Source organism: Oncorhynchus clarkii, unplaced genomic scaffold (assembly GCF_045791955.1).
Source record: "Oncorhynchus clarkii lewisi isolate Uvic-CL-2024 unplaced genomic scaffold, UVic_Ocla_1.0 unplaced_contig_13682_pilon_pilon, whole genome shotgun sequence".
Taxonomy (NCBI): domain Eukaryota; kingdom Metazoa; phylum Chordata; class Actinopteri; order Salmoniformes; family Salmonidae; genus Oncorhynchus; species Oncorhynchus clarkii.
This window is the reverse complement of record NW_027261047.1, coordinates 92,501-120,361: the sequence shown is the minus strand read 5'-3', so window position 1 is coordinate 120,361 and position 27,861 is coordinate 92,501. Positions and strand designations below refer to the sequence as shown.

Here is a 27,861-nt window from a genome sequence, read left to right as displayed (position 1 = left end):
GTTACCGGACTTAGTCTGCGCGCAGACCGAACAAGCAGCCACGAAACGACGCGTGTCATGCTCCCGGGTGGGCCACCAAAAACGCTGGCGAATGGAAGCAAGCGTACCCCGAACGCCAGGGTGGCCGGCTAACTTGGCAGAGTGAGCCCACTGAAGAACGGCCAGACGAGTAGGAACGGGAACGAAAAGAAGGTTCCTAGGACAAGCGCGCGGCGACGGAGTGTGAGTGAGCGCTTGTTTTACCTGCCTCTCAATTCCCCAGACAGTCAACCCGACAACACGCCCCTCAGGGAGAATCCCCTCGGGGTCAGTGGAGGCTACTGAAGAACTGAAGAGACGAGACAAAGCATCAGGCTTGGTGTTCTTAGAGCCCGGACGATAAGAAATCACGAACTCGAAACGAGCGAAAAACAGCGCCCAACGCGCCTGGCGCGCATTAAGTCGTTTGGCAGAACGGATGTACTCAAGGTTCCTATGGTCAGTCCAAACGACAAAAGGAACGGTCGCCCCCTCCAACCACTGTCGCCATTCGCCTAGGGCTAACCGGATGGCGAGCAGTTCGCGGTTACCCACATCATAGTTACGTTCCGACGGCGACAGGCGATGAGAAAAATACGCGCATGGGTGGACCTTGTCGTCAGAGAGGGAGCGCTGAGAAAGAATGGCTCCCACGCCCACCTCTGACGCGTCAACCTCGACAACGAACTGTCTAGAGACGTCAGGTGTAACAAGGATAGGAGCGGATGTAAAACGATTCTTGAGGAGATCAAAAGCTCCCTGGGCGGAAACGGACCACTTAAAGCACGTCTTGACAGAAGTAAGGGCTGTGAGAGGAGCTGCCACCTGACCGAAATTACGGATGAAACGACGATAGAAGTTCGCGAAGCCGAGAAAGCGCTGCAGCTCGACGCGTGACTTAGGGACGGGCCAATCAATGACAGCTTGGACCTTAGCGGGATCCATCTTAATGCCTTCAGCGGAAATAACAGAACCGAGAAATGTGACGGAGGAGGCATGAAAAGTGCACTTCTCAGCCTTCACAAAAAGACAATTCTCTAAAAGGCGCTGGAGGACACGTCGAACGTGCTGAACATGAATCTGGAGTGACGGTGAAAAAATCAGGATATCGTCAAGGTAAACGAAAACAAAGATGTTCAGCATGTCTCTCAGGACATCATTGACTAATGCCTGAAAGACAGCTGGAGCGTTAGCGAGGCCGAAAGGAAGAACCCGGTATTCAAAGTGCCCTAACGGAGTGTTAAACGCCGTCTTCCACTCGTCCCCCTCCCTGATGCGCACGAGATGGTAAGCGTTACGAAGGTCCAACTTAGTGAAAAACCTGGCTCCCTGCAGGATCTCGAAGGCTGAAGACATAAGAGGAAGCGGATAACGATTCTTCACTGTTATGTCATTCAGCCCTCGATAATCTATGCAGGGGCGCAGAGACCCGTCCTTCTTCTTGACAAAAAAAAACCCCGCTCCGGCGGGAGAGGAGGAGGGGACTATGGTACCGGCGTCAAGAGCTACAGACAAATAATCTTCGAGAGCCTTACGTTCGGGAGCCGACAGAGAGTATAGTCTACCCCGGGGGGGGGGGGTGGTTCCCGGAAGGAGATCAATATTACAATCATACGACCGGTGTGGAGGAAGAGAGGTGGCCCTGGACCGACTGAACACCGTGCGCAGATCGTGATATTCCTCCGGCACCCCTGTCAAATCACCAGGCTCCTCCTGTGAAGAAGAGACAGAGGAAACAGGAGGGATAGCAGACATTAAACATTTCACATGACAAGAGACGTTCCAGGAGAGGATAGAATTACTAGACCAATTAATGGAAGGATTATGACAAACTAGCCAGGGATGGCCCAAAACAACAGGTGTAAAAGGTGAACGAAAAATTAAAAAAGAAATGGTTTCACTATGATTACCAGAAACAGTGAGGGTTAAAGGTAGCGTCTCACGCTGAATCCTGGGGAGAGGACTACCATCCAGGGCGAACAAGGCCGTGGGCTCCTTTAACTGTCTGAGAGGTATGTCATGTTCCCGAGCCCAGGTCTCGTCCATAAAACAGCCCTCCGCCCCAGAGTCTATTAAGGCACTGCAGGAAGCTGACGAACCGGTCCAGCGTAGATGGACCGACAAGGTAGTGCAGGATCTTGAAGGAGAGACAGGAGTAGTAGCGCTCACCAGTAGCCCTCCGCTTACTGACGAGCTCTGGCATTTTACTGGACATGAAGTGACAAAATGACCAGCGGAACCGCAATAGAGACAGAGGCGGTTGGTGATTCTCCGTTCCCTCTCCTTAGTCGAGATGCGGATACCTCCCAGCTGCATGGGCTCAGCACCCGAGCCGGCAGAGGAAGATGGTAGTGATGCGGAGAGGGGGGCGACGGAGAGCGCGAGCTCCTTTCCACGAGCTCGGTGACGAAGATCAACCCGTCGCTCAATGCGAATAGCGAGTTCAATCAAGGAATCCACGCTGGAAGGAACCTCCCGGGAGAGAATCTCATCCTTTACCTCTGCGCGGAGACCCTCCAGAAGACGAGCGAGCAAGGCCGGCTCGTTCCAGCCACTGGAGACAGCAAGAGTGCGAAACTCAATAGAGTAGTCTGTTATGGATCGATTGCCTTGACATAGGGAAGACAGGGCCCTGGAAGCCTCCTCCCCAAAAACAGATCGATCAAAAACCCGTATCATCTCCTCCTTAAAGTCCTGATACTGGTTAGTACACTCAGCCCTTGCCTCCCAGATTGCCGTGCCCCACTCACGAGCCCGTCCAATAAGGAGAGATATGACGTAGGCGACACGAGCAGTGCTCCTGGAGTAAGTGTTGGGCTGGAGAGAAAACACAATATCACACTGGGTGAGGAACGAGCGGCATTCAGTGGGCTCCCCAGAGTAACACGGCGGGTTATTGATTCTGGGCTCCGGAGATTCGAAAGCCCTGGAAGTGGCCGGTGGATCGAGGCGGAGATGGTGAACCTGTTCTGTGAGGTTGGAGACTTGGGTGGCCAGGGTCTCAACGGCATGTCGAGCAGCAGACACTTCCTGCTCGTGTCTGCCTAGCATCGCTCCCTGGATCCCGACGGCTGAGTGGAGAGGATCCGAAGTCGCTGGGTCCATTCTTGGTCGGATTCTTCTGTTATGGTGAGTGAATGAGGACCCAAAAGCGAACTAACTTAAACAGAGCTTCTTTAATAACCAAACATAGGTAGGCTCAGATAGACCGGCAGATTCCGACAGGACAGGACAAGGTTACAGCAAACATGACGATAGTCTGGCTCAGGCATGAAACACAAACAAGAATCCGACAAGGACAGGAACAGAAACAGAGAGAGATATAGGGACCTAATCAGAGGGAAAAAGGGAACAGGTGGGAAACGGGGTGAATGGGTAGTTAGAGGAGACAAGGAACAGCTGGGAGAAAGCGGGGGAGAAAAGGTAACCTAACAACGACCAGCAGAGGGAGACAGGGTGAAGGGAAAGGACAGAGACAAGACACAACATGACATAAAATCCATTTTAATCCGACTTTGTAACACAAAAAAACGTGGAACAACTCAATAGGAGTGAATACTTTCTGAAGGCACTATATATGTTTCATGATATTCCCATGGATCCTTACATCAAGTTTGCTGATTCTTAGTTCTCTTACTGGCCTGGTTACAGTTGACAGTTGCAGCAGGGCCCTTATGAGGAGGCCTCTCCTGAGTGAATGAGGACCTCTAGTGGGGAATCTTGAAATTGCATGTTGATTGTAAATGGAGCAGTCTGCTTTAAAGGTGCAGTCTGCAGTTCAAACAAAAGAAAGTGGCCAACCCCCCCACTGTTTCACAAACAGTGGAGAAAAGCACGTTTATATTTTAGGATTCTGATTGGGTACAACGGTTGAACTAAGCTCATGAAACATTTCTAAGTTTTATTCTTCAGGAATCAATGGGTATGCAATTAAATTGTCTAAAAACTTGTTGTAGAAATCGCAGATTGAACCCTTCAAATGCCCATGATCTCTGGTGCCTTTAAAGGACACATTCCAGAACATGTTGGAAACAGTCTTGTGTTTTCTACAATATGGTATTCAGAAATGCATTTATTTATTTTACAACAAAGGTGGCAGCGGGAGGAGGTAGGGAACTGGTCTGTCTGCCCAATATAAAGGATCAAAACTGGAGGAGGGGGACAGCGGGAGGAGGTAGGGAACTGGTCTGTCTGCCCCATATAAAGGATCACAACTGGCAGAGGAATAAAAATAGCGTAAATAGGAAAGAATACCAGTTTCCATTTGAGGACCAGGATGGTGACAACTGAGCAATACAGATTGCAAAATAGTGGAGAAGAGATTTTTTGATGTACCCGATCCCATGGTACAGGAGTGGGCCCATTAACACTGAGGTGGCCCACCTCTCAACTATCTATTTGTACACTGTAGATATACAACATGATGTTTGCTTTATGTATATATTTTTTTACAGCGATATCTTAATGAATAGGATTGTTATGAGTGTATTTATATTTAGAAGATATTGTGTTATCAATGCACACATCATGATACACCACTAGTGATCTCTTACCCATAAAGTTGCCATTTCAACAGTGATGTGGACTGGTGCTGGTCCCGTGTCTGGGGAGATCAAAAACAACATCTTGACTCCACAGGATTTTACAAAGTGATAAGAGAACAGGAGCCTGAAGCATCCAGTGAATGAGATCGACTAAGGGATTGGAGATCAGAAACTCTAGTCAAGTTGATCTCAGCGGGTCAAGTTGATCTCAGCGGGTCAAGTTGATCTCAGCGTGTCAAGTTGATCTCAGCGGGTCAAGTTGATCTCAGCGGGTCAAGTTGATCTCAGCGGTCAAGTTGATCTCAGCGGGTCAAGTTGATCTCAGCGGTCAAGTTGATCTCAGCGGTCAAGTTGATCTCAGCGGTCAAGTCGATCTCAGCGGTCAAGTCGATCTCAGCGGTTGTGTCTCTTAAGCAAGATTCATCAAATCACATTTACATTACATTACATTACAGCTCGGAAAATAACTTTCCTAACCCATGTTAATGCACAACATTCGCCTACGCCCTATTCACAACACAAAACTATATTTTATATATTGCTTGTTTATAACACTTATTTATTTTGTTTGAGGTGTTTGAGGTTTACGTCATAGGTGTAGGGGGGAAGTTATGTTTGAGGTGTAGGGGGGGGAAGTTATGTTTGAGGTGTAGGGGGGGAAGTTATGTTTGAGGTGTAGGGGGGGAAGTTATGTTTGAGGTGTAGGGGGGAAGTTATGTTTGAGGTGTAGGGGGGGAAAGTTATGTTTGAGGTGTAGGGGGGGAAAGTTATGTTTGAGGTGTAGGGGGGGAAAGTTATGTTTGAGGTGTAGGGGGGGAAAGTTATGTTTGAGGTGTAGGGGGGGAAAGTTATGTTTGAGGTGTAGGGGGGGAGTTATGTTTGAGGTGTAGGGGGGGAAAGTTATGTTTGAGGTGTAGGGGGGGAAGTTATGTTTGAGGTGTAGGGGGGGAAGTTATGTTTGAGGTGTAGGGGGGGAAGTTATGTTTGAGGTGTAGGGGGGAGGTTATGTTTGAGGTGTAGGGGGAAAGTTATGTTTGAGGTGTAGGGGGGGAAAGTTATGTTTGAGGTGTAGGGGGGGAAAGTTATGTTTGAGGTGTAGGGGGGAAGTTATGTTTGAGGTGTAGGGGGAAAGTTATGTTTGAGGTGTAGGGGGAAAGTTATGTTTGAGGTGTAGGGGGGGAAAGTTATGTTTGAGGTGTAGGGGGGGAAAGTTATGTTTGAGGTGTAGGGGGGGAAAGTTATGTTTGAGGTGTAGGGGGGGAGTTATGTTTGAGGTGTAGGGGGGGAAAGTTATGTTTGAGGTGTAGGGGGGGAAGTTATGTTTGAGGTGTAGGGGGGGAAGTTATGTTTGAGGTGTAGGGGGGGAAGTTATGATTGAGGTGTAGGGGGGAGGTTTACGTTTGAGGTGTAGGGGGGAAGTTATGTTTGAGGTGTAGGGTGGGGAGGTCTGTTTGAGGTGTAGGGGGGAAGTTATGTTTGAGGTGTAGGGGGGGAAGTTATGTTTGAGGTGTAGGGTGAAGTTATGTTTGAGGTGTAGGGGGGAAGTTATGTTTGAGGTGTAGGGGGGGAGTTATGTTTGAGGTGTAGGGGGGGAAGGTATGTTTGAGGTGTAGGGGGGAAGTTATGTTTGAGGTGTAGGGGGGGGGAAGTTATGTTTGAGGTGTAGGGGGGGGAAGTTATGTTTGAGGTGTAGGGGAGAAGTTATGTTTGAGGTGTAGGGGAGAAGTTATGTTTGAGGTGTAGGGGGGGAAGTTATGTTTGAGGTGTAGGGGAGAAGTTATGTTTGAGGTGTAGGGGGGAAGTTACGTTTGAGGTGTAGGGGGGAAGTTATGTTTGAGGTGTAGGGGGGGAGTTATGTTTGAGGTGTAGGGGGGGAAGGTATGTTTGAGGTGTAGGGGGGAAGTTATGTTTGAGGTGTAGGGGGGGGAAGTTATGTTTGAGGTGTAGGGGGGGGAAGTTATGTTTGAGGTGTAGGGGAGAAGTTATGTTTGAGGTGTAGGGGAGAAGTTATGTTTGAGGTGTAGGGGGGGAAGTTATGTTTGAGGTGTAGGGGAGAAGTTATGTTTGAGGTGTAGGGGGGAAGTTACGTTTGAGGTGTAGGGGGGGAAGTTATGTTTGAGGTGTGGGGGGGGGGGGGTTATGTTTGAGGTGTAGGGGGGAAGTTATGTTTGATGTGTAGGGGGGAAGTTATGTTTGAGGTGTAGGGGGGAAGTTATGTTTGAGGTTTAGGGGGGAAGTTATGTTTGAGGTGTAGGGGGGAAGTTATGTTTGAGGTGTAGGGGAGAAGTTATGTTTGAGGTGTAGGGGAGAAGGTACGTTTGAGGTGTAGGGGGGGAAGTTATGTTTGAGGTGTAGGGGGGAAGTTATGTTTGAGGTGTAGGGGGGAAGTTACGTTTGAGGTGTGGGGGGGGAGTTATGTTTGAGGTGTAGGGGGGGGGGGTTATGTTCGAGGTGTAGGGGGGAAGTTATGTTTGAGGTGTAGGGGGGAAGTTATGTTTGAGGTGTAGGGGAGAAGTTATGTTTGAGGTGTAGGGGAGAAGGTACGTTTGAGGTGTAGGGGGGAAGATCCGTTTGAGGCTAACTACTGGTCTAACTACTAGTCTAACTACTGGTCTAACTACTAGTCTAAATACTGGTCTGACTACTAGTCTAACTACTGGTTTAGCTACTGGTCTAGCTACTGGTCTAGCTACTGGTCTAACTACTGGTCAAGCTACTGGTCAATATACTGGTCTAGCTACTGTTCTAACTACTGTTCTAACCACTGGTCTAGCTACTGGTCTAGCTACTGGTCTAGCTACTGGTCTAACTACTGGTCTAGCTACTGGTCTAACTACTGGTCTAACTACTGGCCTAGCTCCTGGTCTAACTACTGGTCTGACTACTGCTCTAACTACTGGTCTAACTACTGGTCCTACTACTGATTTAACTACTGGTCTAACTACTGGTCTAACTACTGGTCTGACTACTGCTCTAACTACTGCTCTAACTACTGGTCCTACTACTGATTTAACTACTGGTCTAACTACTGGTCTAACTACTGGTCTAGCTACTGGTCTAGCTACTGGTCTAACTACTGGTCCTACTACTGATTTAACTACTGGTCTAACTACTGGTCTGACTACTGCTCTAACTACTGATCTAACTACTGATCTAACTACTGGTCTAGCTACTGGTCTAGCTACTGGTCCTACTACTGATTTAACTACTGGTCTAACTACTGGTCCTACTACTGGTCCTACTACTGCTCTAACTACTGGTCCTACTACTGATTTAACTACTGATCTAACTACTGGTCTAGCTACTGATCTAGCTACTGGTTTATCCTACAGAGAACACCGGAAATCAATCAACTGTTTCAATGTTTTTAATCACTAAAAAGGCACCAAATACAGGCATCATATTAATAGCATTGGAATCACTTCCACAACTGATAGCACCAAAAACGTAACGTCATCTCCCCAACTTCCAAATGTTTTTTTTGATAGGCACACCATTCTATGACAGAGAGAGAGAGAGAGAGAGAGAGAGAGAGAGAGAGAGAGAGAGAGAGAGAGAGAGAGAGAGAGAGACAGAGAGAGAGAGAGAGAGAGAGACAGAAAGAGAGAGAGACAGAGAGAGAGAGAGACGGACATGTTTCCCATGCCAATAAAGCCCCTTGAATTGAATTGAATTGAGAGAGAGAGAGAGAGAGAGAGAGAGAGTGTTCATGTAGTAGTAATTGCACTTGAATATACACGGTGCACACAAAACATTAGGAACACCTGCTCTTTCCATGATATAGACTGACCAGGTGAATCCAGGTGAAAGCTATGATCCCCTATTGATGTCACTGATGTTATATCCACTTCAATCAGTGTAGATGAAGGGAAGGAGGCGGGTTAAAGAAGGATTTTTAAGCCTCCAGACATTTGAGACATGTGTGCCATTCAGAGGGTGAATGGGCAAGACAAAATATTTAAGTGCCTTTGAACGGGGGATGGTAATAGGTGCCAGGCCACACCTGTTTGAGTGTGTCAAGAACTAGAACGCTGCTGGGTTTTAGACGCTCAACAGTTTCCCGTGTGTATCAAGAATGGTCCACCACCCTTTGGGTCCACCACTCAAAGGACATCCAGGGTCCAGCATCCCTGTGGTCCAGCATCCCTGTGGTCCAGCATCCCTGTGGTCCAGCATCCCTGTGGTCCAGCATCACTGCTTTTAAAACCCAACATATTGAGGCTGTTCTGAGGGCAAAAGGGGGTGACACTCATTAGGAAGGTGTTCCCTAATGTTCTCTACACTCAGTGTATATAATAAACACACTACTATTTCAGTTGTGGACAACGGATCACAACTCACCGTAGGCCTGAATCCTAACATTCTTTCTATGAATTGACAGCATGATGAATGAAAGTGGAGTTCGGATTGGGGGCATTAGTGTGTTCAACACTTTCATAGCAGTTGTGGCAATGCAATTATGAAGCAGAGATATATCTGAACTATTTAAACTATTCAAGACAATCTGCAGAAAAAGTCCCTGAGCTACCTAGCGTACATTGATCAGTTTGGCGATGTTAGCTACCTAGCGTACATTGATCATTTTGGCGATGTTAGCTACCTAGGGTACATTGATAATTTTGGCGATGTTAGCTACCTAGCGTACATTGATCATTTTGCCGATGTTAGCTACCTAGCGTACATTGATCATTTTGGCGATGTTAGCTACCTAGGGTACATTGATCATTTTGGCGATGTTAGCTACCTAGCGTACATTGATCATTTTGGCGATGTTAGCTACCTAGCGTACATTGATCATTTTGGCGATGTTAGCTACCTAGCGTACATTGATCATTTTGGCGATGTTAGCTACCTAGCGTACATTGATCATTTTGGCGATGCTAGCTACCTAGCGTACATTGATCATTTTGGCGATGCTAGCTACCTAGCGTACAGTGATCATTTTGGCGATGTTAGCTACCTAGCGTACATTGATCATTTTGCCGATGTTAGCTACCTAGCGCACATTGATCATTTTGGCGATGTTAGCTACCTAGCGTACAGTGATCAGTTTGGCGATGTTAGCTACCTAGCAGCGCACATTGATCATTTTGGCGATGTTAGCTACCTAGCGTACATTGATCATTTTGGCGATGTTAGCTACCTAGCGTACATTGATCATGTTGGCGATGTTAGCTACCTAGCAGCGCACATTGATCATTTTGGCGATGTTAGCTACCTAGCGTACATTGATCATTTTGCCGGTGTTAGCTACCTAGCGTACATTGATCATTTTGCCGTTGTTGTTGAAAAACAAGGCAGCAGATTTCACCTGACTGATCCCAAAGTCTCTGGTCGTCGTTCAACGATGACGATTCATTTTTTTTTTTAAATGAGGAAAAAAACTGAATCCTGTTTTATGCGATAGTTCACTCATTCCTCTATTCCTGAGGGTTAGGGTTAGGGTTAGGGTTAGGGTTAGGGTTAGGTTAGGGTTAGGGTTAGGGTTAGGGTTAGGGTTAGGTTAGGGTTAGGGTTAGGGTTAGGGTTAGGGTTAGGGTATGGGTTAGGGTTAGGGTATGGGTTAGGGTATGGGTTAGCCCAGGTGTGAAATGATTTGAATAAATGCTGCATCAAAAACGTGTTTCAATTTGTATTTTTATCTCACGTCAAGGTCGTATTAAAATACATTAGCGAACAATATATTATTACAGAACTCTAAACCAGATTTATTTTAGATTTGTCATTAAATACTCCTTAATTTCAGGATATTTTTCACAATGTTTCCCCTGTGAGTAGGTGGAGTGTAGAACTGCTACTTCTACTGGTATGAACTGACACGTTGAGGAGGAGGACCAGGGTCTTACTTTTGGGAGGCCTTTGTCGCCCTGTCTAGAAAAATAATCTAGCTAGGGGAAACACCGGAGGGAGGCGGGAGATCCTCAGACCTCAGTGCCGTCGTTGTCGAGGTTGTTGTGGAGCTTGACCTCCAGGTTGACCTGCTTGACCTTCGCCGCTCCGTTGACCTTTGCCCCTTTGTTGACCTTAGAGTTGACGTTGTCGTGATTCCGGTTGATGTTGAGGTTGATGTTCCTGACTGTGCAGTGTTTAGAGCTGAAGTTCTTCTCCAGGGTCTTCTCTAGATAGACCTCTACCTTGGTGTTCAGAGGGTACTCCTCCGCCATCTTGGACGGCTTCTTTCCAGCCGACCGTCGGCACTTCCTGAAGAGTAAAAAGGAACCCAGCAGGACGAGGACCAGCAGGGTCAGCGCAGCCACGCCCCGGCCCGTAGATCCTCCCATCTGGGGGATAAAAGTGGAGGCAACGGGGACCACGAGTCGGAGAATCTTCATGTTGGTTCCATTCTTCGTCTGGTCGCCCTCGTTATCATAGATCAGAGACTCGTCGAGGGTGAGATGCCCGCTTTGGTCCACCAGGTCCCGGCGAGCGCGGCTGTAGGCGATGCTTCGCCTCAGCTGATTGATCAGGTCCCTGCGAGCCCGCACCATGTCGCTGCTGTGTGCAAGCTGACGGGTCAGATAACGCTGGATCCTGGGGCCGGAGATGGACTCTGGACCAATCACATAGATCACCTGCAGGTACCACTGATGTCCCGCCTCCACCTGTCAATCAAGAGAGAGAGAGTTAAAGAGATTATCCAGTACTTTTGTATACTTTTTAGCCAGTAGTTCTGAAAGTATCACTCACAAGCCAAAAGAGGTCCCCGAAAATGGTATACTACGTCACATACAAGTATTTCTGAAAGTAGTGCTGGCGAGCCAAAAAGTGGTTCCCCCCAAAAAACCGAGTGGTACGTCACATATCCACACCACTTCATTGCTCTCTCTCGCTTGCTCTGAAGCTCATTGGCTAGAACTCAAGGTTTGCTAGGAGGCTGGCCCAAGTGGAGGAAAATGTTGGGAGAATGGAGCAGAACAAGTTCCAGAAAAAGCAGTCGCTTTCAAACTAGGGATTTTGTGTCTAATTGAGATAAGACAGTAATTCTGCTAATAAATGATGTATGTATGATCTATAAATGGACATATAATGCCCAAAAGTGTGAGGTTTAAAACATACTTGGTAGTCGCCAAAGTTCCGGCGCATATCAGAACAAATAATGTTTTTTATCACTATAAAAGTTAGCCCTCAAATCTGACGAAGACCTTTTTGAAGAGTATCTACATTACACATTTATAACTCATACATAATCCATTCATAAGTGGTTCAGTGGATAAGTCTTGGTCTCCACTGACCTTGTACAGGGCATCAACCTTCATGGTAAAACCATCAACACCAGGCATGGCTGTCATGGTCTGTAGTTCGGTGATATCCGATGCAAAGTTGGCCTCGAAGGGAACATCATGGAAGAACCTGTCACAGACTTCAGGCCGCTTCCGATCCTGCAGAAGAAACGTTACAACAACGCTGTCATTACCGATCTGCACCATATATATCAAACATTAGCATACATGCTAACAGTATCTACATCTATACCATAGAAACACTAGCATACATGTTAACATACATGCTAACAGTATCTACATCTATACCGCATAAACACTAGCATACATGCTAACAGTGTCTACATCTATACCGTTTAAACACTGCCATACATGTTAACATACATGCTAACAGTATCTACATCTATACCGTATAAACACTGCCATACATGTTAACATACATGCTAACATTATCTACATCTATACCGTATAAACACTGCCATACATTCTAACAGTATCTACATCTATACCATATAAACACTGCCATACATGCTAATATACATGCTAACAGTATCTACATCTATACCGTATAAACACTAGCATACATGCTAACAGTATCTACATCTATACCGTATAAACACTAGCATACATGCTAACAGTATCTACATCTATACTGTATAAACACTGCCATACATGTTAACATACATGCTAGCAGTATCTACATCTATACCGTATAAACAATGCCATACATGTTAACATACATGCTAACAGTATCTACATCTATACCATTTAAACACTGCCATACATGTTAACAGTATCTACATCTATACCGTATAAACACTAGCATACATGTTAACATACATGCTAACAGTATCTACATCTATACCGTATAAACACTAGCATACATGTTAACATGCATCCTAAACAGTATCTACATCAATACCATTTAAACACTGCCATACATGTTAACATACATGCTAACAGTATCTACATCTATACTGTATAAACACTAGCATACATGTTAACCTGTTAAGCCTATAGGGGCGCTATTTCATTATTGGATAAAAAAACGTGCCCGTTTTAAGCGCAATATTTTGTCACAAAAAGATGCTCGACTATGCATAGAATTGACAGCTTTGGAAAGAACACAGCCTAACGTTTCCAAAACTGCAAAGATTTTATCTGTGAGTGCCACAGAACTCATTCTACAGGCGAAACCAAGATGAAACGTCTAACAGGAAATGAGCAGAATCTCTTAAGCTCTGTTTTCAAATGTCTCCTTATATGGCTGTGAATGCAGCAGGAACGACCATGTGCTTTCTGTGGTTTCTTCAAGATGTCTGCAGCATTGTGCCGTATTTGTAGGCATATCATTGGAAGATTGGCCATAAGAGACTACATTTTCCAGGGGTCCGCCCGGTGGTCTTTATCTAAATTTGTGCGTAATCTCCAGTTGCGGTCATTTTGTCCTGGGATTCAGAACGAAACGCACACTTCCACGAATCATCGAAGAGATATGTGAAAAACACCTTGAGGATTGGTTCTAAACAACGTTTGCCATGTTTCAGTCGATATTATGGAGTTAATTTGGAAAAAAGTTTGGCGTAATTGATGACTGGATTTTCGTTTTTTTTTGGTAGCCAAACGTGACGCACCAAACGGAGCAATTTCTCCTAAACAAATAATCTTTCAGGAAAAACTGAACATTTGCTATCTAACAGAGTCTCCTCATTGAAAACATCTGAAGTTCTTCAAAGGTAAATTACTTTATTTGAATGCTTTTCTGGTTTTTGTGAAAGTGTTGCCTGCTAAATGCTAACGATAATGCTAACGCTAAATGCTACGCTAGCTAGCTACTGTTACACAAATGATTGTGTTCCTATGGTTGAGAAGCATATTTTGAAAATCTGAGATGACAGTGTTGTTAACAAAAGGCTAAGCTTGAGAGCTAGCATATTTATTTAATTTAATTTGCGATTTTCATGAATAGTTAACGTTGCGTTATGCTAATGAGCTTGCCGGGATAAATACACTCCTGGATACAGGTTTTTTTGGTAGCCAAACGTGACGCACCAAACGGAGCGATTTCTCCTAAACAAATAATCTTTCAGGAAAAACTGAACATTTGCTATCTAACAGAGTCTCCTCATTGAAAACATCTGAAGTTCTTCAAAGGTAAATTACTTTATTTGAATGCTTTTCTGGTTTTTGTGAAAGTGTTGCATGCTAAATGCTAACGATAATGCTAACGCTAAATGCTACGCTAGCTAGCTACTGTTACACAAATGATTGTTTTCCAATGGTTGAGAAGCATATTTTGAAAATCTGAGATGACAGTGTTGTTAACAAAAGGCTAAGCTTGAGAGCTAGCATATTTATTTCATTTCATTTGCGATTTTCATGAATAGTTAACGTTGCGTAATGGTAATGAGCTTGAGTCTGTATTCACGATACCGGATCCGGGATGGGTAGATCAGAGAGGTTAAGAAATATATTCAAAGACTGTGAGCTATTCAAATAGGAGAAATTGTATTGTTGTGCGAGTCAGGGCACGGGTATCGTAGTGTTGGATTGTTTACGCTAATGTTTACAATAATGGGAGTTCTGTTATGACTGCTGGAAACTACAAGTTTACTGAAACTACTTTTGAGATTTAAAACTATGACTACACACTGAGAAAAGGTGAAAAGACCAGTTTGTCAGATCACATGGGTGGGCGGTCACATTGGGTGACATACCACAGACAAATCAAAAGCCTTGCCTAGCAACGCCTCGGTCGTGGGTTCAAGTTCCAGAGAGACAACGTACGAACAATGTACGCAGTCTTTAATACAAGTCGGTTTGGATGAAAGCATCTGCTAAATGGGATGTACGGAATCGACAAGCAGCGACAGTCCAGGTTACATTCTAGGTTGTCTTCATTGCAGTCACACTGACCAGATTATCAGAGTGCATTTCACTAATGCAAAAAAATCGACAACACAGAACAATAGTACAACAACATTAGAGGACAATGGAAGTTAAATAACAGGAGCCAACCGTACCAGAATCAGGAACCTGTGTTTGAGGTGTTTGTTGGTCTGGATGCAGCCGTACTGAGGGCCCTCGTTGTACAGAGTCCCTGTGGGGTCGAAGAAAGGCACGTAGCCATCACGTCCCGTACACAGGTACACCTTCTCCAGCTGCAGCTTGTAGGCTGCGTTCAGGTTCTGCTCTGGGTTCCACAGCACTCTGCCGTACAGCGTCTGGCCTGTAGGGGCACCAGAGACATGCTAGGTTAGGTGATACATAAGGTTTATTATATAATATAATACAAAGTGGCAACAATGCATTACATACAACAGGCTATATATATATACAAATAAATGTATTCAATACATACAATACATTTACTGCAATATATATGATATATTAAGCAGGAAGCTTAGCGGTTATAGTGTTGGGCCAGTCACCAAACTGCAATATATATGATATATTAAGCAGGAAGCTTAGCGGTTATAGTGTTGGGCCAGTCACCAAACTGCAATATATATGATATATTAAGCAGGAAGCTTAGCGGTTATAGTGTTGGGCCAGTCACCAAACTGCAATATATATGATATATTAAGCAGGAAGCTTAGCGGTTATAGTGTTGGGCCAGTCACCAAACTGCAATATATATGATATATTAAGCAGGAAGCTTAGCGGTTATAGTGTTGGGCCAGTCACCGAACTGCAATATATATGACATATTAAGCAGGAAGCTTAGCGGTTATAGTGTTGGGCCAGTAACCGAACTGCAATATATATGATATATTAAGCAGGAAGCTTAGCGGTTATAGTGTTGGGCCAGTAACCAAACTGCAATATATATGATATATTAAGCAGGAAGCTTAGCGGTTATAGTGTTGGGCCAGTAACCAAACTGCAATATATATGATATATTAAGCAGGAAGCTTAGCGATTATAGTGTTGGGCCAGTAACCAAACTGCAATATATATGACATATTAAGCAGGAAGCTTAGCGGTTATAGTGTTGGGCCAGTAACCAAACTGCAATATATATGATATATTAAGCAGGAAGCTTAGCGATTATAGTGTTGGGTCAGTAACCAAACTGCAATATATATGATATATTAAGCAGGAAGCTTAGCGGTTATAGTGTTGGGCCAGTAACCAAACTGCAATATATATGACATATTAAGCAGGAAGCTTAGCGGTTATAGTGTTGGGCCAGTAACCAAACTGCAATATATATTCAATATTAGGCAGATAGTCTAGCGGTTAAAATGTTGGGACAGTAACCGAAAGGTCAGTGGTCAGAATACCCGAGCAAACAAGGTGAAAAAGCTGTCAATGAGCCCTTGAGCAAGACACTAAAAACCCTAACTTGCTCTAGGGGCGCAGTACCACTACAGTATGGCTGACCCTGTAAAACAACACCTATCATACTACTATGACTGACCCTGTAAAACAACACCTATCATCCTACTATGACTGACCCTGTAAAACAACACCTATCATACTACTATGACTGACCCTGTGAAACAACACCTATCATACTACTATGACTGACCCTGTAAAACAACACCTATCATACTACTATGACTGACCCTGTAAAACAACACCTATCATACTACTATGACTGACCCTGTAAAACAACACATTACACTGCACCTATCATACCTCTATGACATTCATGTTTCAATGAAGATCCCACTTTGAGTTTGCCCAGTGATGTGTGGAACAGTCATTGTACCCATAGAGAATGCTCCCTTGTAGTCCATCTCAGCCATGGATATGTCAGAGATGGCCGGGTCCATCATGAACACCTTCTCATTGTTGCACAGCTGAAACTCAGTGTTGAGGGAGTATACCACTGGGACAGGTCGGTTGGTCTGCTGGAAGGCTATAGGTAACTGGAACCTGAAGGGGGAGGGAGGACAGGTTGGTCTGCTGGAAGGCTATAGGTAACTGGAACCTGAGGGGGAGGGAGGGGAGGTTGGTCTGCTGGAAGGCTATAGGTAACTGGAACCTGAGGGGGAGGGAGGGAGGACAGGTTGGTCTGCTGGAAGGCTATAGGTAACTGGAACCTGAGGGGGAGGGAGGGAGGGCAGGTTGGTCTGCTGGAAGGCTATAGGTAACTGGAATCTGAGGGGGAGGGAGGGAGGGAGGGCATGTTGGTCTGCTGGAAGGCTATAGGTAACTGGAACCTGGAGGGGGAGGGAGGATAGGTTGGTCTGCTGGAAGGCTATAGGTAACTGGAACCTGGAGGGGGAGGGAGGACAGGTTGGTCTGCTGGAAGGCTATAGGTAACTGGAACCTGGAGGGGGAGGGAGGACAGGTTGGTCTGCTGGAAGGCTATAGGTAATTGTAACCAGGGGGTTCCAGTTACCAGGTTGCTATATGTAGAGCAGCATAACCATTCCTAGAATTCTGGTTTAAACACTCTCGTTTCAACCTATTACAGACAGAGAGCAAGCAAGGTCATCAATAAGTAAATAACAAACGTCCAAGGATGGACCCTTGAGGAACACCGCAATTTACTCTACCGTTCAAAAGTTTGGGGTTACTTAGAAATGTCCTTGTTTTTGAAAGAAAATACATATTTTTTTTCCATTAAAATAACATCAAATTGATCAGAAAAACAGCTGGAAACCGCAGATGTTTTATGGAATATCTACACAGGCGTACAGAGGCCCATTATCAGGAACCGTCACTCTGTCACACCCTGATCTGTTTCACTTGTCTTTGTGCTTGTCTCCACCTCCATCCAGGTGTCGCCCATCTTCCCCATTACCCCCTGGGTATTTATACCTGTGTTCTCTGTTTGTCTGTTGCCAGTTCGTCTTGTTTGTCAAGTCAACCAGCGTTTTTGTGTCTCAGCTCCTGCTTTTTCCCTAGCCTCTCTTTTCTCATCCTCCTGGATTACCGACCTCTGCCTGTCCTGACCCTGTACCTGCCCGCCTGACCACTCTGCCTGCCCCTGACCCTGAGCCTGCCTACCGTCCTGTACCTTTGCCCCACCTCTGGATTACCGACCTCTGCCTGTCCTGACCCTGTACCTGCCCGGCTGACCACTCTGCCTGTTCTGACCCTGAGCCTGCCTACCGTCCTGCACCTTTGCCACTGTTGCTGTAATAAAGATTGTTACTTAAACACGGTCTGCATCTGGGTCTTACCTTGAAACCTGATACACTCCTGAGTTCCAATGGCATCAGAGCAACAGTTTTCAGCTGTGCTAATAAAATTGCAAAAGGCTTTTCTAATGATCAATTAGCCTTTTAAAATTATAAACTTGGATTAGCTAACACAACAAGCCATTGGAACACAGGAGTGATGGTTGCTGATGAAGGGCCTCTGTACGCCTATGTAGATCTTCCATTTAAACTCAGCCGTTTCCAGCTACAATAGTCATTTACAACATTAACAATGTCTACACTGTTTTTATGATCAATTTGATGATATTTTAAATGGCCCAATTTTTTTGTGCTTTTCTTTCAAAAACCAGGACATTTCCACAAATCCACAAACTTTTGAACGGTAGTGTACATTTTACGGACACAGTATATTTTTACATTAGTGATATTTTCTTTGTTTTTCAGTCCCATACTTCAGCTAACCTCAACCCCTCCCATAATCATTTTTTGAGGGGGGGACATACTGCTCTGTGGCCCTCACTAAGAAGTGTATGGTGGCTGTGGAGGGACATACTTCTATGGGGCCCTCACTAAGTTGTGTATGGGGGCTGTGGAGGGATATACTTCTCTGGGGCACTCACTAAGAAGTGTATGGTGGCTGTGGAGGGACATACTTCTCTGGGGCACTCACTAAGAAGTGTATGGTGGCTGTGGAGGGATATACTTCTCTGGGGCCCTCACTAAGAAGTGTATGGTGGCTGTGGAGGGACATACTTCTCTGGGGCACTCACTAAGAAGTGTATGGTGGCTGTGGAGGGACATACTTCTCTGGGGCCCTCACTAAGTAGTGTATGGTGGCTGTGGAGGGACATACTTCTCTGGGGCCCTCACTAAGTAGTGTATGGTGGCTGTGGAGGGACATACTTCTCTGGGGCGTGGGCTGTGCAGGACAGAGGCTTGTCTCCAGGGTCGGTCCAGGACTGGGTTGGCTGCACGGTACAGGGGATCAGAAACACGGTGTACTCACCAGAGTAGTCCTTCCTGGAACACAAGAGGGAAACACTTTTGGGAAGCCCCTTGTAAACATAGATCATTCATAAGACGTGAGGACTTGCATTGAGTCCCCAGGCTGATACCTAGGCTTTAGCTTAAATTAGCAGGCGAACAGGCTGATACCTAGGCTTTAGCTTAACTTAGCAGGCGAACAGGCTGATACCGAGGCTTTAGCTTAACTTAGCAGGCGAACAGGCTGATACCGAGGCTTTAGCTTAACTTAGCAGGCGAACAGGCTGATACCGAGGCTTTAGCTTAACTTAGCAGGCGAACAGGCTGATACCTAGGCTTTAGCTTAACTTAGCAGGCGAACAGGCTGATACCGAGGCTTTAGCTTAACTTAGCAGGCGAACAGGCTGATACCGAGGCTTTAGCTTAACTTAGCAGGCGAACAGGCTGATACCTAGGCTTTATCTTAACTTAGCAGGTGAACAGGCTGATACCTAGGCTTTAGCTTAATTAGCAGGCTAACAGGCTGATACCTAGGCTTTAGCTTAACTTAGCAGACGAACAGGCTGATACCTAGGCTTTTGCTTAACCCTCCAGAGCTAGTAGGGAGAGTCAAAGGACTTGAAATATATACACTGCTCAAAAAAATAAAGGGAACACTTAAACAACACAATGTAACTCCAAGTCAATCACACTTCTGTGAAATCAAACTATCCACTTAGGAAACAACACCGATTGTCAATAAATTTCACATGCTGTTGTGCAAATGGAATAGACAACAGGTAGAAATTATAGGCTATTAGCAAGACACCCCCAATAAAGGAGTGGTTCTATACGTGGTGACCACAGACCACTTCTCAGTTCCTATGCTTCCTGGCTGATGTTTTGGTCACTTTTGAATGCTGGCGGTGCTTTCACTCTAGTGGTAGTATGAGACGGAGTCTACAACCCACACAAGTGGCTCAGGTAGTGCAGCTCATCCAGGATGGCACATCAATGCGAGCTGTGGCAAGAAGGTTTGCTGTGTCTGTCAGCGTAGTGTCCAGAGCATGGAGGCGCTACCAGGAAACAGGCCAGTACATCAGGAGACGTGGAGGAGGCCGTAGGAGGGCAACAAACCAGCAGCAGGACCGCTACCTCCGTCTTTGTGCAAGGAGGAGCAGGAGGAGCACTGCCAGAGCCCTGCAAAATAACCTCCAGCAGGCCACAAATGTGCATGTGTCTGCTCAAACGGTCAGAAACAGACTCCATGAGGGTGGTATGAGGGCCCGACGTCCACAGGTGGGGGTTGTGCTTACAGCCCAACACTGTGCAGGACGTTTGGCATTTTCCCAGAGAACACCAAGATTGGCAAATTCGCCACTGGCACCCTGTGCTCTTCACAGATGAAAGCAGGTTCACACTGAGCACATGTGACAGACGTGACAGAGTCTGGAGACGCCGTGGAGAATGTTCTGCTGCCTGCAACATCCTCCAGCATGACCGGTTTGTCGGTGGGTCAGTCATGGTGTGGGGTGGCATTTCTTTGGGGGGCCGCACAGCCCTCCGTGTGCTCGCCAGAGGTAGCCTGACTGCCATTAGGTACCGAGATGAGATCCTCAGACCCCTTGTGAGACCATATGCTGGTGCGGTTGGCCCTGGGTTCCTCCTAATGCAAGACAATGCTAGACCTCATGTGGCTGGAGTGTGTCAGCAGTTCCTGCAAGAGGAAGGCTTTGATGCTATGGACTGGCCCGCCCGTTCCCCAGACCTGAATCCAATTGAGCACATCTGGGACATCATGTCTCGCTCCATGCACCAACGCCACGTTGCACCACAGACTGTCCAGGAGTTGGCAGATGCTTTAGTCCAGGTCTGGGAAGAGATCCCTCAGGAGACCATCCGCCACCTCATCAGGAGCATGCCCAGGCATTGTAGAAAGGTCATACAGGCACGTGAAGGCCACACACACTACTGAGCCTCATTTTGACTTGTTTTAAGGACATTACATCAAAGTTGGATCAGCCTGTAGTGTGGTATTCCACTTTAATTTTGAGTGTGACTCCAAATCCAGACCTCCGTGGGTTGATACATTTGATTTCCATTGATCATTTTTGTGTGATTTTGTTGTCAGCACATTCAACTATGTAAAGAAAAAAGTATTTAATAAGAATATTTCATTCATTCAGATCTAGGATGTGTTATTTTAGTGTTCCCCTTATTATTTTTGAGCAGTGTATTTATCTATATCTATAACTGTATATAACAGTATGTCTGTGTACTGACCAGCTGTAAGAGCAAATGGCCCTCCAGAGCTGGTAGGGAGAATCAAAGGACTTGGAATATCTATTTATCTATATCTATAACTGTATATAACAGTATGTCTGTTTACTGACCTGCTGTAAGAGGAGGTGGCCTTCCAGAGCTGGTAGGGAGAATCAAAGGACTGGGCGCTCCAGATGAGCTGCATGTCGAACTGTATGCCCCCCAGGTGGTCCGGGACCATCAGGTGGGACTTGTGGCCAGGCAGGGTGTGGTGTTCTGGGACAAACTGGCCTGGAGGAGGAAGAGGGAGAAAACTACAGGTTAGTCATCGTGTTACAGACCACTATTGACCTGGTCTCACAGGAATCGGGATCAGACCTCAACACAGTGGTCTCCTTCAAAAATATGGAGTCGAGACCACTGTTGACCTGGTACATGCATTTTAAAATGATATGCTACAAAAGTAATAAGATACTAATTACTGTGGTGCTCTGGTACAAACTGTCCTGGCAAGGCAGAGACAAACACATACAGTGTCATCGGAAAGTATTCAGACCCCTTGACTTTTTCCACATTTTGTTACGTTACAGCCTTATTCTAAAATGGATTAAGCCCCAAAAAAATCCTCAGCAATCTACACACAATAACCCATAATGACATCACATTACCCCACAATGACATCACAATACCCTATAATGACATCACAATACCCCATAATGACATCACAATACCCCATAATGACATCACAATACCCCATAATGACATCATAAAACCCCATAATGACATCACAATACCCCATAATGACATCACAATACCCCATAATGACATCACAATACCCCATAATGACAAAGTGAAAACAGGTTTTAAGACATTTTACAGATACTATTAAAAACAGAAACACCTTATTTACATCAGTATTCAGACCCTTTGCTATGAGATTGGAAATGGAGCTCAGGTGCATCCTGTTTCCATTGATCATCCTTGAGATGTTTCTACAACTTGATCGGAGTCTATCTATGGTAAATTCAATTGATTGGACATGATTTGGAAAGGCACACAACTGTCTATAAAAGATCCCACAGTTGACAGTGCATGTCACAGCAAAAACCAAGCCATGAGGTCAAAGGAATAGAGCCCAGAGAGGATTGTGTCGATGCACAGATCTGGGGAAGTGTACCCAAACAATTCTGCAGCACCGAAAGTCCCCAAGAACACAGTGCCCTCCATCATTCTTTAATTTAAGAATTTTGGAACCAACTATACTTTTTCCTAGAGCTGGCTGCCCGGCCAAACTGAACATCCGGAAGAGAAGGGCCATGGTCAGGAAGGTGACCAAGAACCCAATGGCCACTCTGATAGAGCTCTAGAGTTCCTCTGTGGAGATGGGAAAACTTTGCAGAAGGTCAACCATCTCTGCAGCACTCCACTAATCATGCCTTTATGCTAGAGTGGCCAGACGGATGCCACTCCTCAGTAAAAGGCACATGACAGCCGACTTGGAGTTTGCCAAAAGACACCTAAAGACTCTCAGACCATCAGAAACAAGATTCTCTGCGGGTCTGAATGCCACAGTATTATTTTCTGTAGAAAACCTGGCACCATCCCTACGGTGAAGCATGGTGGTGGCAGCATCATGCTGTGGGGATGTTTTTCAGTGGAAGAGACTGAGAGTCTAGTCAGGATCGAGGAAGAGATGAATGGAGCAAAGTAGAGAGAGATCCTTGATGTAAACCTGGCCAGAGCGCTCAGGACCTCAGACTGGGGCGAAGGTTCACCTTCCAACAGGACAATGACCCTAAGCACACAGCCAAATCAACGCAGGAGTGGCTTCAGGACAAGTCTCTGAATGTTCTTCAGTCCCCCAGCCAGAGCCCCGACTTGAACCCCATCAAACATCTCTTGAGAGACCTGAAAATAGCTGTGCAGCAACACTCCCCATCCAACCTGACAGAGCTTGAGAGGATCTACAGAGAAGAATTAGAGAAACTCCCCAAATACAGGTGTGCCAAGCTTGTAGCATCATACCCAAGAAGACTCAATGCTGTAATCATTACCAAAGGTGCTTCAACAAAGAACTGAGCAAAGGGTCTGTATACTTATGTAAATGTGATATTTCATTTTTTTTGTAATTATAAATTCGCAATAATGTTTCTGCTTTCTCATTATTGGGTATTGTGATGTCATTATGGGGTATTGTGATGTCATTATGGGGTATTGTGATGTCATTATGGGGTATTGTGTGTAGATTGATGAGGAAAAAAACCTACTAAATACATTTTAGAATAAGGTTGTGACGTAACAAAATGTGGAAAAAGTCAAGTTGTCTGAATACTTTCCGAAGGCACTGTAAATATACGAGACGTTTCCATAGCTTAGCAATTTACAGGAGGCTACGTGATACCGTGCACTACAGTAGTACACAGGTCATTGAGGACTGACCCCTGAACTTGGCGTGTGTTTTGAACTCGATGACCAGACGGCCATCCTCTCTTATGTAGATCCTGATGATCTGGAGTCTGGCTGACAGAACGCTGTCTGTCTGGATGCCTAGTGGACACAGGAACACCACAGTTAAATGGATTTACACAGGAACACAACACTTCCAAGGAGACACACACCTGTCCTCCAGAGCCCCCCCTCACTTGTCCTCCAGAGCCCCCCCCCTCACCTGTCCTCCAGAGCCCCCCCCCTCACCTGTCCTCCAGAGCCCCCCCCACCACCTGTCCTCCAGAGCCCCCCCCCCTCACCTGTCCTCCAGAGCCCCCCCCCTCACCTGTCCTCCAGAGCCCCCCCCCTCACCTGTCCTCCAGAGCCCCCCCCCCCTCACCTGTCCTCCAGAGCCCCCCCCCCTCACCTGTCCTCCAGAGGCCCCCCCCCCCCTCACCTGTCCTCCAGAGCACGGTGTCGTAGAAGAAAGAGAACTCCATTTCCGTGTGGTGTTCCAGTGAAGCCCAGCCCCTGGGAGCTGTTACGTAGATATACGACACGTAGAGAGGAACCTGCACCGTCAGGAACGACTGGGCCGAGTCCCTCACCTGGGAGGGACATAAGACACGACGTGAGATCAGATGACATGAGGTGACAAAATGACACAACGTGGCATGATTAAAAAGGGCAGCAACAGCTATTGTCAGTCCTTAGACTGTTTTGCATACGGTGGTTGGCACGGAAGGATGAGTCACAGGGAAACTGCAAGAGTAGCCATGGTTACAATAATACCGTTAGGTTCTAATTCTACGGGACACCAGGAAAGACAAGTTAAATTCTTCCCAAATATACATCTGTATTCAGACAACACACATTTTCATCACCACAAGTTATATATATATATATATATATATATATATATATATATATATATATATATATATATACTCCCACTTAGACACTATCTACTTCTCTCCAATCCTTACATCTGTTGAGGTCCGACAGGAAGAGGAAGTGATTGGGTAATAAACCATTGTTTCTCCCTAAAAAGGTTATCTGACCTGACCTCGACCCCCTTGAGGCCTAATCTAAAGATCTCCACCTGTATCCCCTCTGGCAACCCTGTGACTTCCTCCTGTCCACCCAACACATTCCACAGCCATCTGGCTCCAACAGATAACCGTTCACTTCTGATGTAAAAATCCAGTCTCTATCACTCCTCAGATACTATCCTTCTGAGTATAACAATACAGACTGTGATCACATCACTGAATGTGGACCTGATAACACTGTGGACCTGATAACACTGTGGACTTGATAAAACTGTGGACCTGATAACACTGTGGACCTGATGACACTGTGGACCTGATGACACTGTGGACCTGATGACACTGTGGACCTGATAACACTGTGGACCTGATGACACTGTGGACCTGATAACACTGTGGACCTGATGACACTGTGGACCTGATGACACTGTGGACCTGATAACACTGTGGACCTGATAACACTGTGGACCTGATAACACTGTGGAGCTGATAACACTGTGGACCTGATAACACTGTGGACCTGATGACACGGTGGACCTGATAACACTGTGGACCTGATAACACTGTGGACCTGATAACACTGTGGACCTGATGACACTGTGGACCTGATAACACTGTGGACCTGATGACACTGTGGACCTGATGACACTGTGGACCTGATAACACTGTGGACCTGATAACACTGTGGACCTGATAACACTGTGGACCTGATAACACTGTGGACCTGATAACACTGTGGACCTGATAACACTGTGGACCTAATAACACTGTGGACCTGATAACACTGTGGACCTGATAACACTGTGGACCTGATAACACTGTGGACCTGATAACACTGTGGACCTAATAACACTGTGGACCTGATAACACTGTGGAACTGATAACACTGTGGACCTGATAACACTGTGGACCTGATGACACTGTGGACCTGATAACACTGTGGAACTGATAACACTGTGGACCTGATAACACTGTGGACCTGATAACACTGTGGACCTGATAACACTGTGGACCTGATGACACTGTGGACCTGATAATAATGTGGACCTGATAACACTGTGGACCTGATAACACTGTGGACCTGATAACACTGTGGACCTGATAACACTGTGGACCTGATAACACTGTGGACCTGATGACACTGTGGACCTGATAACACTGTGGACCTGATAACACTGTGGACCTGATGACACTGTGGACCTGATAACTCTGTGGACCTGATGACACTGTGGACCTGATAACTCTGTGGACTTCTGTGAGAAGATTATGTTCACTAGTCATGTTAGATTGTATTCAAGCCTTCAGGTCAATGAAAATAAACTAGAGTAAAGGCAGAGGACAGCGAACAAAATGCAGTGACATCGATCACCCACTAGACGAGGGTACGGTACCTGAACCCGAGGGAGTCTCTCGTACCTGGAAGTCGGCAGTGACTGAGCCTCCACAGACGTCGATGAGTTCTGTCATGTCGTAGTAGGCATTGAAGGTCCAGATGCAGCTCCTCATGTTGAGATGTTTATACAGCCGGATGCTCTGAGCCTCTCGGACACCGGGGTTGAACTGGTAGGGTCTGTCATAACCCGGACCCAGAGAGATACTGTCATACTGGACACCATCCAGGAAACCCGTCTCTGAAACACACAGAGAGAGAGAGGACAGAGACACGGAGAGAGAGAGGACAGAGACAGTGAGCGAGAGAGGACAGAGACACAGAGAGAGAGAGGACAGAGACACAGAGAGAGAGGACAGAGGCACACAGAGAATGAGAGGACAGAGACACAGAGAGAGGTCAGAGACACACAGAGAGATGACAGAGACACACAGAAAGAGAGAGGACAGAGACACACAGGGAGGTCAGAGACACACAGAGAGATGACAGAGACACACAGAAAGAGAGAGGACAGAGACACAGAGAGAGAGAGAGAGGACAGAGACACACAGAGAGAGAGGACAGAGACACACAGAGAGAGAGGACAGAGACACACAGAGAGAGAGGGCAGAGACACACAGAGACAGAGAGGACAGAGACACACAGGGAGAGAGAGAGGACAGAGACCCACAGAGAGGAGAGACACACGGAGAGAGAGGACAGAGACCCACAGAGAGGAGAGACACAAAGAGAGAGAGGACAGAGACACACAGAGAAAGAGGACAGAGACCCAAGGAGAGGAGAGAGACACACAGAGATAGAGGACAGAGATCCACAGAGAGGAGAGAGACACACAGAGAGAGAGGACAGAGACCCACAGAGAGGACAGACACACACAGAGAGGACAGACACACAGAGAGGACACGTCAAACACTTTGTTAGAGGAAGGGTGTTTATAATTTGTTGTAAGAGTGTGTATGCGTGTGTATATGTGTGCATGAGTGTGTGTGTGTGTGTGTATGTGTATATGTGTGCATGAGTGTGTGTGTGTATGTGTATGTGTATGATGTAACACACTTTAGAGCGTCTGCGTGTGTCCTTACCGGAGACACCCTGCAGGTCTTTGAGAGTGACCAGGTTAGAACAGACGTGCTGTTGTCTGTAGACGGACTCTGACAGCAGGAAGTGCAGGTTGTGGAGGGGCATGCTGGACACTAGGGGCAGCATACCGTCCTGGTGGGGGATCTGCACCGAGATGTGGATACTGCAGAAGAAAAAGACAACACAAGGTTAGTGTTCTAGAACAATTATAGACCATATGGAGGTGTTCTAGAACTATTATAGACCATATGGAGGTGTTCTAGAACTATTATAGACCATATGGAGGTGTTCTAGAACTATTATAGACCATATGGAGGTGTTCTAGAACTATTATAGACCATATGGAGGTGTTCTAGAACAATTATAGACCATATGGAGGTGTTCTAGAACTATTATAGACCATATGGAGGTGTTCTAGAACTATTATAGACCACATGGAGGTGTTCTAGAACAATTATAGACCATATGGAGGTGTTCTATAACTATTATAGACCATATGGAGGTGTTCTAGAACTATTATAGACAATATGGAGGTGTTCTAGAACTATTATAGACCATATGGAGGTGTTCTAGAACTATTATAGACCATATGGAGGTGTTCTAGAACTATTATAGACCATATGGAGGTGTTCTAGAACTATTATAGACCATATGGAGGTGTTCTAGAACTATTATAGACCATATGGAGGTGTTCTAGAACTATTATAGACCATATGGAGGTGTTCTAGAACTATTATAGACCATATGGAGGTGTTCTAGAACTATTATAGACCATATGGAGGTGTTCTA

The 27,861-nt window shown here is 45.9% G+C and overlaps 1 protein-coding gene across 1 annotated transcript in view; it reads right to left on the bottom strand.

The window, feature by feature from the left end:
* Positions 1–10,431: 10,431 nt before the first annotated feature.
* Positions 10,432–27,861, bottom strand: part of LOC139403940 (extracellular matrix organizing protein FRAS1-like) — a gene marked incomplete at its 5' end in the record, with an annotated part of 108,289 nt that continues 90,859 nt past the window's right edge. The window contains 11 exons of the mRNA XM_071147147.1: positions 10,432–11,001; positions 11,071–11,164; positions 11,795–11,941; positions 14,806–15,011; positions 16,500–16,666; positions 18,805–18,921; positions 21,258–21,417; positions 23,566–23,673; positions 24,011–24,161; positions 26,019–26,233; positions 27,075–27,235. Coding sequence (XP_071003248.1) covers positions 10,484–11,001; positions 11,071–11,164; positions 11,795–11,941; positions 14,806–15,011; positions 16,500–16,666; positions 18,805–18,921; positions 21,258–21,417; positions 23,566–23,673; positions 24,011–24,161; positions 26,019–26,233; positions 27,075–27,235 — 2,044 coding nt within the window. The remainder of the gene's footprint in view (positions 11,002–11,070; positions 11,165–11,794; positions 11,942–14,805; positions 15,012–16,499; positions 16,667–18,804; positions 18,922–21,257; positions 21,418–23,565; positions 23,674–24,010; positions 24,162–26,018; positions 26,234–27,074; positions 27,236–27,861) is intronic.